The sequence below is a fragment of the Sceloporus occidentalis genome, unplaced genomic scaffold (genome assembly GCF_023333645.1).
Source record: "Sceloporus occidentalis isolate IW3139 unplaced genomic scaffold, rSceOcc1.0.p SCAF_1, whole genome shotgun sequence".
NCBI classification, from domain to species: Eukaryota; Metazoa; Chordata; class Lepidosauria; order Squamata; family Phrynosomatidae; genus Sceloporus; species Sceloporus occidentalis.
In genome coordinates this window covers 146824069-146836472 of record NW_028316981.1, presented here as the reverse complement: position 1 = coordinate 146836472, position 12404 = coordinate 146824069, and the positions used below count along the sequence as shown (strand labels likewise).

Below are 12404 nucleotides of genomic sequence, written 5' to 3'. Positions count from 1 at the left end.
CCTGCAATCCAACAACATCTGGAGGGTTGCATGATACCCACCCCTGCTGTACGGTATAAAACATAAAGAAACATTGAGCTGTCTATACTACCCGGTTGTCTTATTCACGCTAACTATGACTGTGATACATGACTGTGATACAGATACACTTCTAACTGAACTTGCCTGCAATAATGTCTGCTTCATCCATGAAATGGGTACTGAATACTGTCACTCGACTGGCTTTTCTGTTTTTCAGAAGGTTCCAAACTGTATGTCGAGAGCATGGGTCCATGCCGGCTGTTGGTTCGTCCAAAAGTAATACCTAAATATTGGTCATGGAAAAGAAAACATACAACTCTGAGCCTCCTTTATGACCAATACAAATACTATTTGTCAATGCTAAGACATCTAACACACCATTGTTGTCACTGGCATTTCAATATATGGATTGAAATGATCCTGAAGCTGTGAGACTATTATTATATATTCAAAACACTGAAATCCACACACAAGAGGGAGGTAAGAGTGGGAGAGGACACACACAAGATTTTGTTGCAATATATTCCCATCATTTCACCCAACAGCAAATTCACATGGTTAACCACCTATTACTTTGGAAGTTTGCCTGGAACCATACTCCAGTTCTCAAGGGTAAATGGACAATTGCATTATAATACTGGACTGTTAAGCTTCAGAATTATTATCAGCAGGAAGCTCCCCTTCTTTCCCCGAGAACAACAAAGTCCTACTGCTAAGTAATGGGAAAAGAATCCCCAACTATTTGTCCTTTAGCTTTTCTCATTTCTTCATAGGTCACCAACAAACAAGGTGTCCTTGTGATAGCACATAATACTGTAAGAAGACCAAATCAAGATGAGGAAGGGGCTTCTGTGTGTGGAAGATGATGATGATAATAATAATAATAATAATAATAATAATTTATTTCTATACCGCTATAGAAGATTCCACTGGCATGCAGGCAAAATTACTTCATAAGTGCTTTTTTAAGAAAAAGACATCCTCCACACAGGCCACAGTGACAAAGGATGTAATTATTTACAAAGCTCAGTGGTGGAAAGAGAATATTCATGAAATTGAATGAAAATGGGGGCAGGGGCAGGGCACTATCCCCAGAAGAGCAGTTTTTTGCCATTGTTCATCAAAGAACTCTCCTAAATAATGTTGCTACGTTGCTCATTTTGGGGCTAAGTGCACAGTAAAGTGAAAATATCAAAACCTCTCTTCCTCTGTAGTACTACTTGGGTCTATTGGACAGCTGAACAGTTGGTTACTCATCCAGCCCCCAAATCCCTATTGTCCAGTTTAAAAGTTTATATAGTTACATACAGTTATAACGATAAAAAATGTACAGTTGTCCCTCTGAATTTGTGGACTTCAGATTCGCGGTTTTGATTATTCGCAGCTCTCTTCATCCCCTCGCCCACCCATCCCTTCAGCTGGCCATGGCAAGGGAGGGATGGGTGGGGGGATGAAGAGAGGCTGAAGTGCACCAGCCTTTCTTCATCCCCCCCATCCCTTCAGCTGGCCATCTCTTCTCTCCCCCCCCCCCCCACCGCCACCCTTCCATCCCTTCAGCTAGTGATGAAAGCCAGCTAAAGGGATGGGAGAGCAGGAGATGAGGAGAAGGAGGTCCACGCCTGTGCCTCTTTCCCTCCACCCTCAGTCCCTTTAACTGACTCTTCTTTTCAACCGTAGTAAAACCTTTTCTAATTTATTTTATTCTACACATTTCTATCTGTTACCAAGTGAATTGATCTTTTTGATTTAAAAATAATTAAAAATAATACAGTACTAGTATATGTTCCTTTCTCTTCATTCAGATAATTTAACCATGGTTTCCATTCTTGTTCAAGTTTGTTTACTGATCTCTTATTTATATAACAGGTCAATCTATCTGTTTCCATATAGTCATATGCTTTTAAAACCCACATGTCTATATCTGGAATTTGTTCTGTTTTCCACATAGAGGCCAACAAAAGTCTCGCAGCACATATCATATGATATCATATAAAAAGCTGGTTTTTCCAGCCTCACTACAGCTTTATGGCATTCCTGCGGCATACAGCATCTAAACGCCACACGGCCAGAGCACCCGGAAGCTGGCCCATGTGTGGGCAACTGGGTGGCATCAAAATGCCACACTCTAAAGCCGTCTGGAGGGTGGCCCAAAGGGGTGGTCTGTTTCATCCTTTAGTTTCATCTAATATTCCTCCAAGGCACCTTTGGCCTTTCGCGTGAGGGCGTGGGGTCTTTGGCCTATCAGGAGGAGGCGGGCAAGGAGGGGGCAAGCGGTGGGCAAGGGGGGCAATTGTCTATAGAAGCCTCAGAAACATGCATTTATATTAACATTTTTTAAAAATCAGCAAATTTTTTCGCATGTCCTCCATTTTTTTAAAAAAAGTGTCTTCCATTTGAAAAGTTTGTCCTGGTTTATTTATTTATTTAATTTTTTTTAAAAATTATTTAATTCTTTATTTTTTGGCTTCGGCCCCCCAGTTGTCTGAGGGACAGCAACCCGGCCCCCAGCTCAAAAAGTTTGCCTACCCCTGTTCTACAGGGTTATGTTCCGATTTTTCTGCAGTCTGGATGTTACAACATGAAAAATTACAAATTATTATGGCCCCAGCCAACTGCTGTTTACCTTTGGATCTCCAAGAATTGCAATTCCAATTGACAGTTTTCTTTTCTGTCCTCCACTTAGCTTTTTGGCTTGGTTATCTTTAATGGGCTGCATATCCAAATCAAGCAAAACCTTCTGAACCTTATATAATCAAACATAAGAAGCATTTAAATATGATTAAATCAAGTAAATCTTTAATTTACTAAGATGATTGTCATTATATATGCACTGAGTTTTGAACAGGTTAAAACAATTTTATATCTTATGGATCTTTAATAGATTATGGATATGATCCAGAATTCCTGAAGTGATCCTTCATTTCTTCCCATCCCAATCCTCCACTTTCAAAACATAGTTTAATTCAATAATTTTATTCAATCAAAATCATTATATGAAAAGTATATAATTATTATCCAGTTTACTCACCTCTTGTATCATATCATTAGGAGGTATCCCTTTAATTGAAGCAACTATTGATAAATTTTCTTGCACTGTTAAGACATCAAAATATATGTCTAACTGCTGGCATACTCCAGTTATCTTTCTTGCATCTAGCATTTCATCTATTTCAGATACTTTATATCCGTAAATTGATGCAAATCCTAATGGGAGGAAAAGATCATCACTGAAACATCTAAAGCAAACATTATAAAAAAAGGGAAACTATGGCCAATTGACAGAACCTCACATCTGGTGACAAAAAGCCTACGCGAGCATAGACACATGCACCCACATACTGTACACAGAATCATTATGATATTATACCCTACTGAATTTTCCTCCACTATGGAAACTTTTCAGAAGATTTTTAAAACCTAAATGGCATTTTTGACATTTGCATATGCTGTTGCCCTTTGCATTTCCACTATTTGCAGAGAAGAAGGAAATCATTGTATATATATGCTAGGAAATTGCATATATATGCAGAAAGGATGACAAAGGTAAAATGAAAAATATTTATTCTGTTTCTGTGGAAGCAGATTTTTGTTTTTCAAAGTATTTTCTATTCTGCATAGGTAGCACAGGTATATCAATCCAGAAAAACATTCATGTGGCAATGTGTAGAAAACAGTATGAGGGTGTACTGGAAAAACCCACCATCAGCATCCTGAAATTATCTTTTCTTGCTGAAAGGAAGTTGCAAAAGGAACAAAAGCAAAACAAAAACACAGAATAACATTAGAGCAGAACTGGCGATATAAGCTTGTCCCTAGCAGAAACACCTAGTCATGCAGAAGGTTTTCCACAGCGCAAGTGAAGGTGCTGCAATGGAGAAATAAGGGGAATCTCCCATACCCAGCCTTAGAGGGAGGGGCAGGCTTGCAGTTGGATCTAGTCAAAACCACACACCTGGATAATGCTTCTGCACTCCTTGGACAAAATTCTATCATCAATACTAACTAGGGTAGACCCACTGATTCAGTGGGATTTACTTGTATGTTGACTCACCAATGAAATGTGTTTCAACTTGTTGGGACTAACCAACAGGATTCATGGTCTCTTTTTAGGAACGTAGGAATGTCCTTAAAACAAACAATCAAGCTTCATTTATATACCGCTTCATACCGCCTAAGCAGTGTCTAAGCGGTTTACAACTGTAAGCTAATAAAACAAGCTCACAGTGTTCTATTTTCCTAAAAGATTATTAAAACTGTTCAGTTTGTTTGTTTTTTCATCTTGCACCCCAAATTTGACAAACTAAATACACTTTGATAGTATTTACCATCAGAAGGTGGGCACAATCCACAAAGAATGTTCATTAATGTTGTTTTTCCCGTTCCACTATGTCCAAGCAATGCTGTGATCTGACCTTCATATATGTCAAAGGTTAAACCTAATAAAAAAATGAAGTGATAGTGGGGAAAGAGCAATCAATGACATTAGAAAACACTGATACAAGAACAAAGAGTCATGTGCGCACATTAAAGATTAAGTAATTTATTATACCGTGAGCTTTTGCAGGACACAGCCCACAAGATTAGTTTTTGTTAGACTCTTCCTTCTTTTTGCTACAACAGAGTATGACAGAAGATTCTGCAATAAGCACCACTACCAAATACTCATACAAAGTACACTTCCATTCATCCTTAAAGAATTGTCACCATTTTATATGATATTTAATACCTCAAATTAAAACACTGAAACGAGTTAATATATCTATGAAGGGTTAACAGAAATGTGCCCACATGCTGTGCTAATATTCCCATTGTCAAAATGCAGCAAACAGGCAGCACTTAAAATGCAAGAACTCCCACTTGTGGCAGTGGAGCCCTGGTGGCGCAGTGGTTAAATGCCTGTACTGCAGCCATTCACTCAAAACCACAAGGTTGCGAGTTCAAGACCAGCAAAAGGGCCCAAGCTCGACTCAGGCTTGCATCCTTCCGAGGTCGCTAAAATGAGTACCCAGACTGTTGGGGGCAAATTAGCTTACTTGCTAATTAGCTTACTTGCTGTTCACCGCTATGATCTTTGGAATAGCGGTATATAAATAAAACAAATTATTATTATTATTATATTTGAAAAGCCATAAATTCTTACTTTTCAGAGCTTCCACAGTTTCACCTTTTTTAGCAAAAGATTTCTGGACACAGTTGATTCTGAAAGAAGAGAAGCTTATATTATTATTTTTTTAAAGTGATGCAGATGTCTGACAGAATTTCCCTAGCAAGATAACATCATACAATCATAGAATCATAGAGCTGGAAGAGACCACAAGGGCCATCCCCCTGCAATGCAGGAATACACAATCAAAGCAGCAATCACATGCTTATATTAGCATAAAAGAATACTGTTTTAGGTTATAGAGAAAGCTGGTCTAGTAACAGTAGTAAAGTCCTTCTGGGTAAAAATTAAGATGGGAGAAACATGCTTTAAGATTCAGTGGGCTTAGCACTGTGGTGTGTGGTAGGGTTTCATATACAGGTAGACTTAAGTCAGTTCAGCAGATGTACTTCTGGGCATTACAGAAGAGGCATAAATAACATGTAAAAAATAGGGATAGGATGCTACACCACAAAGAATAAGAACAAATTTCAAACCTTCTACAGACCATGATAAAGTTTCTCCCAAAATGTCCCAGGAATTATTGAGTTTTTTACTAGTTGCCATTTTTCTTATTTTTTCCATGTACCGTATATTTTTTAAAAAAAAATGCTAAAGGGAGTTGGTGAATCAGGCTTATCTCTTTTCTCCCTTTCTCTCTGTCTTGCTCAGTTAATACAAGCTCAGTAAGACTACTGTATCTGGAGGCAACTGCTATTTCCCTTGCCTGTTCTAGGCAGGCACACATATCTGCAGTAGGACTGGCTAAAGAAGGATCACATTCTTTCACAGCTCAAGCTTTATTGCAGTGTTTACTGCATACCTACTGCTGCAGTCTAAAATCTGTGTTTCTCCAGTCCTTCATTACCATCCTTGCTGATGCTAAGCACTCTAGCTTAGGACAAGGATAAAAGGGTCTGGATGCATAAAAAAGAAGACTTTTTAAAAAGCAGTTTCACAATCATAGGCTTTGTAAACTGAGACATGCCCTACACTTCTAATATTTCTTCGCCATAATAAAGAATCCAGTGTCTCCCCTGATTGGAACCAACCTAAGGACAACAAGAACACATCACTTCTGCTTCATTATATTGTGACTCACCAAGAAACAAACAAACAAAAAGCATACGGGACTTTTTTTCTTTTTTTGGTCATAATGTATTGCACTTGGTGTTGTGCACAATGATAAAAAGCAAGAGCTTTTCAGACTCTTTTTGTCCCAGTTGTTTTTGCTTTATTTAAAAAAATCCCTGTACACTGCAAGTGGCTAGAATAGTCGGTACCGTTTACTATGTTACTCCGGCAACAAAATATGACTGTGGGGGGCTAACATGTCCCATCCTGGTGTGTGAGGGTTAAGTTGTATTGATCTGAAAGTGGCTACTCCAGGCATGCCTAAATCAAACCTAGTTATTACTGAAGAAAAATACAACCAGTTAACAATGATTTTTCCTAATTAAACTTTTTGCCTATTATCTATATCATACAAATTATGGCTTCCAAAAGAATTGCCTATATTATGACAAAATTTCCTACAGATTACATTACTTGAACAGGCAGATTATTACTAATCACAACTGTTGAATATACAAGCCATAGTTAATCATTACTACTTCAAATTTGCACAGCATGGATTGCACATCATATATCAATAATTATCACTGGTAGCTAAGAGTATATTACAGCATAATCAATCATACCTGATAGCTTCCTTTCCCTGAAATTCAGAAGATACAGGTTCAATGATCTCACTGAAGTCTAAGTTTCCATTAATGCTACCCTCATATAATTCCTTATAATTCCTAGTTCGTTTTGCCCAAAATGAGGGTTTTAGGAAGAAGAAAATGCTGCGTCGCAATCCATATTCTCCTGAACAACGAAAGAAAGCTCTGCAGTGTTAAATATGATATAAAATATAGAAATACTAGGTGCACATATTTTTCACTATGGCTTGCTGAAATTAGATTGCTAGGGAAAGTTAACATATTTTGAATTTCTCTCCCATGGTGTACACCTTAACACAGTGATGGGGTTGAGTGTCTCGGAGAGTAATACTGCCATCAGTCTAGACCAGACCTGCACAACTTGGCAGTAGGTAGGGGCCAAAATTAAAATAGGGCTGCCCACGATTGCGGGTGGCCTCCTCCCTCCTGCCTGATCCCTTCAGAGGCCCAATGTTTAAAAAAAAAAAAAAAGTCCTACATTTGAAAAATTTGTCCTACATTTGTCCCGATTTGGAGGTCCTGGGTTATGGCAACCCTAGGCGAGCCACATGTGGCCAGTGAGCCATATGTTGTGCAGGCCTGGTCTAGACCCTATCAAGAGACTGGTTTCCTGGAGAGCTTACCCAGAGTGGAATACTCAGTGTGAAGACACTAGACTAAGATGCATATGTCATCTTCACAGCCACATCAAAAGAAGTGAATAGATAATTCCAATGGTGAGCGAAGTGAAGAAGGTCCAAAAAGGGAGGGCACTTATTGGGCAGCAGTAATAGTGTGAAATGCCACTGGCAGAGGATCTCCTACAGATTACAGGAGAGTCGGTTCAACTAACGCTTTTTAGTACTGTACAAAAGGAGGCATTGGTAAAATAGCTGAATTTATTTTACTCGGAAAACACTAGGAGACAATCTAAAATGAAGCAAGCTTTCGTGGTGGAAGATGAGACACCCAGGTAAGAAGGCATTCAATAAGCTACTGGAGAAGAGCAAAGAACAAGTATGGATAGTGTTGTGTCTAATGACTCAATGGACTCAACCCAAAAGGACGTTTAGTTACTGACAGACCAATCCACACTGCAGAAATAATCCAGTTTCAGACTGCTTTAACTGCCCTGGCTCAATTCTAGGGAATTCTGAGAACTGTAGTTTGGTGAGACATTTAACCTTCTCTGTCAGAGAGCTCTGATGCCACAACAAACTACAATTCCCATGAACTGAGCCAGAGCAGTTAAAGTGGTCTCAAACTGGATTATTACTGTAGTATGGATGAAGCCAATATCTGCAGATGTGAATGGAAAGTGTGAAGTTCCACAAATCATATAATAAGTACATGGAATGTAAGATAAATCATAGGAAATTAAAAATTATAAAACAATGAATGTAATCTACAAACATTATAGTACTTGGTGTGAGCAAAGTAGATGGGAAAAGGACATTTTCAAGCAGATGAGGTCAAAAACAAATGGTGTGGCATTAATAGTGAGTAATGTAGAAGAAACAGTCAGCGGCTGCAATACTAAGTCTGAGTGAATAGTTATCAATAACATTGCATGGAAAACCTGCCAATATATGCAGACTTCAGTTTATGCTCCTACTAGAAAGGCAAAAAGGAAGAACTTAAAAGATACTGTACAGGCTTCCAGGAAGAAACTGATCGCATACCAAAACAAGATATGTTGATAATGGAATGCAAAAATAGGAAACAGAGTAGGCCAAAACACAGTTGGAGAAATTGGCCTAGAATCATGAAATGAAGCAACAAATTACAGCAAAGGCTTTCACTGAGTAGTTCATGAACAACTACAGCCAGCCCTCTACATTTGCAGGGATTAGAAGCACAAGAAAGGGGAGGGGAGGGGAGGAGAGAACCCAAGACAGGGAAGGAGGGGGAGCATGCCTTCACCCTTCCAAACTGTATCTGTTCAGGGCTTGGCTTTTGCTCCTTCCCATTTGGAGGGGCTGAGAAACCCAGGTCAGGAGGAGGGGAAGCATGTGCACACCCTTCCAAGCAGCAGGGGAGGGGGAGCACGGTCAAATGCACGAATAATAAAATCCACAAATGTTAAACCCACAAATATGGAGGACCGACTGTATAGACAGCTCTAAAGGAAAGGGGAGTAACTACAACATTTTAGTGTTGTGGCATATAATTAATACTCTGGACAAAAAGGCATGGTCAAGACAGAATACAGAGGGAACAAATGATTTCCAGTTGGCAAGGTGGGTGCATTTTACCACCCTCTCTTTAACCTATTTGTAAACTATATGATATGGAAAGCAGCATTAGACTTAAAGATAGAAGATGTGAAAATTAGAAGAAGTAGTATCATGTTGATATCCTATCACTTCAAAAAACAGCAAAGATTGGCACAAAAGCCTTTACAAGGAAGAAAGTGCAAAAGAAGGGTTATAACTCAATATTAGGGAACCAAAACAATGCTCACATAGGATTTACATAACTTCAAAGTGGATAATGAAGATACTGAAATTGTTTATTAAAGAATTTCTAAACCCTGACTCAGTCATCAAACAGGATTGAGACTTTAAACAAGAAATAAGAAGACTTGGAAGGGCAGCTATGAAGAAACTAGGTAAGATCCTCAAATCTAACTGTCTCTCATATATATATATATATATATGCCCTTGGTGTCCACTGGGGTTTGGGTCCAATATGTATGGGTGCTCAAGTCCTCTATAGCATATTAAAATGGTGCCCCTTACATAAAATGGAAAAATCAAAGTTTGCTTTCTGGATTATTTTTGTTGGAATATTTTTACATCATGAATGATGGAATCCATGGAAGCAGAATCTGTGGATACAGAGGTTCAACTATTTCTGATTTCTACATGTGGTTGTGAAAGCTGAACAGTGAGGAAAATTGGACATCTGAAATGTGGTGCTCAAGGAAAGTTCTATGGATACCATGGATCACCAAAAAAGACAAGCACATCAAAAGCACATCAAAACTGAACTCTCACTAGAAGCCAAAATGACTAAACTGAGGCTACTGTGAACATTTCATATGATGATGTAACTCACTGGAGAAATGATAATGCTCAGTAAAGCTGAAGGTAGTTGAGAAAAGAGGAATACCACATTACAGATAGACTGACTCAATCAAGCTTGCAAGACCCTGTAAACAAAAGGGTATCCTGGAGGCCTCTCATTGATAGGGCTGTCATAAGTCAAAAGTGACAGAGGAGAACAACAGCAATAAATATTTTGCATTCAGACTGATTAAGGCAAGTCTGACAGTACTACATAATATGTCCTTTAAAAATCAGCATAAGCATAAGCTAGATATATGAGTGCATCATATATCTAATATTTCCAATACAGCTGTAAACCCTGTTGTTAGTCCTGACTAGAGTACAGCCACTGAATTAGTTGGATTTACCTGTCTGGTGACCTACTGTTGAATAACTGATTCAATGGGCCTGCTCTAGAGCTAACCACCAGGATTCTAGCCATGCCGTTGCATGTTCTTAGATGGGGTATAACTGCATCAGCACCTTCAATGTACCATTTTGTTTACTGCCATTTCAGAAACTGGCACTGTGCATCTCCCATTGCAAAATGGGATAATATGTAGAAGCACTAGCCCAAACACAATTGGCTGCACAATGTTGCAGAACAGCCGTATAGAGCAATCACTGTGTCACTATGTAAATGCAGATTTACACTACACAAACATGATGTAAGATTTATGTTCTTTGGGGCTAAAGAGGCCTTTAGTATGTTGAGTTTGTATTTAATTGATGTGGATGTTGAATGACATTAAGTGCTTCATTATTGTTCTCTCACAGAAATACAAACATACCTGGAATAACCTGATCCAGATATACTGCCAGGAGAAGATAAAGCATACTGTCAAGGGCCAGTAGCATAAGAGCAATAACTAGTGGATATGGACCATGAGATAAATTTGAGAAAACAGCTCCTTCCTCATAATCTTCTAGATGCATAACCTGTGAACAAATATGAAAGTTGTAGTTGCATTAATATATCAAAAGCATTAATGTAGTTGCATCAATATATCAAAAGCATTTAGGAAAAACATCTAATACCACTGGGATACTTCCTACCAAATCAACAGAACATACCAGATGAAGCTTGCATGGTACGTATGAATTTTACTGACACTCTGTAATTCAATATACACTTTGAAGTGTATTTACAAGAAGCAAAAAAGAAAAAAGAAAAAGAAAAGATCTCACCTGAACTAATGAAGGCAGACAAAAACATAAAGAAAGTTAAAGTTTTATCTATGTCCATACATATCACTTTACTGTTAACACCAGTATATATGTGGTAGGTGGATGCATGAATATGGATGCTAATTAGTAATCAGTTAATAGTAAATAACATATTTACACACAGATACACATATGAGAAACTTTTCAAAATATGTTTCAATCTAAGCTCTTCCTTAGTGGGAAAATATAAACAGCTTCAGCTAATACGCCACCAGCTGCATCCTTTCCTGAAAGTCAGAGACCATGAAACTGTGGTGCATGCACTGGTAACCTCTCGTCTCGATTTCTGCAATGCACTCTACATGGGGCTACCTTTGTGCTTATTTAGGAAACTTCAGTTAGTACAGAACATGGCAGTCAGGCTCGTCTCAGGTAAAACTAGGAGACACCATATTACACCACTCTTAAAATCGCTCCACTGGCTACCCTTTAGTTTCTGGGCACAGTACAAGGTGTTGGTTATCACCTTTAAAGCTTTAAATGGCTTGGGTCCTACCTATCTTCAAGACTGTCTCCTTCCATATAATCCACCCCACATACTCAGGTCCTCTGGAAAGAATTTGTTGCAACCTATAAAAATTAGATTGTCTGCAACTGCCCAGAGGACCTTTTCGTCAACCACTCCCAGATTATACAATGGCCTGCCAGATGAGATCTGTCACAATACCATCTTACACAGCTTCAAAAAAGCTGTTAAGATGGATCTCTACTGTCAGGGCTTTCCCGAATAGATAACCGGCCACCAAATAAGTTGAACCTGTTAGTCCCTGATTTCTACGACAGCTATCATTGATTTTTTTTTATTATTATTTTAAGGTATGTTTTAATCTGAAAACTGTTTAATTGTATTTTGGAGGTGGGTTACTGGGGTACAGGATTGAATATTTTAACGTGTAAACCGCCCCGGTTGTGTTCCACAGAGAAGTGGGATATAAATAAATGTATTATTATTATTATTATTATCATTATTATTATTATTATGAAACATTTCTCAAGAAAAGAAAATAATTGCAATAGTTAATTGCAAGAAAATAACCACCAAAATTAGGTTCACTTATATGGCATTTACAGCCTAGATATTTATTATTATACTGCAGGCAGGATTATACCTCTTAATATTAGCATAACTTCAGATTTCCCATTCATAATATGGACTAATTCTTTTTGCCACAGAATTAGAGACATTCCATATATAATATTCATTAAGGGCTTTGAAAACTGAGGAACTATTTCAAAAATGTACCAAAATCAATAGGAGTA

General features: G+C 38.2%; 1 protein-coding gene across 1 annotated transcript in view; it reads right to left on the bottom strand.

The window, feature by feature from the left end:
* LOC149322366 (cholesterol transporter ABCA5-like) overlaps positions 1–12404 on the bottom strand; it is a 72027-nt gene that overhangs the window by 40323 nt on the left and 19300 nt on the right. Inside the window, exons 10-16 of the mRNA XM_089540421.1 lie at positions 10709–10856; positions 6865–7033; positions 5162–5220; positions 4347–4457; positions 3050–3225; positions 2645–2764; positions 166–304 (exon numbers count right to left, since the gene is read on the bottom strand). Of these exons, the coding sequence (XP_089396547.1) occupies positions 166–304; positions 2645–2764; positions 3050–3225; positions 4347–4457; positions 5162–5220; positions 6865–7033; positions 10709–10856 (922 nt within the window). The remainder of the gene's footprint in view (positions 1–165; positions 305–2644; positions 2765–3049; positions 3226–4346; positions 4458–5161; positions 5221–6864; positions 7034–10708; positions 10857–12404) is intronic.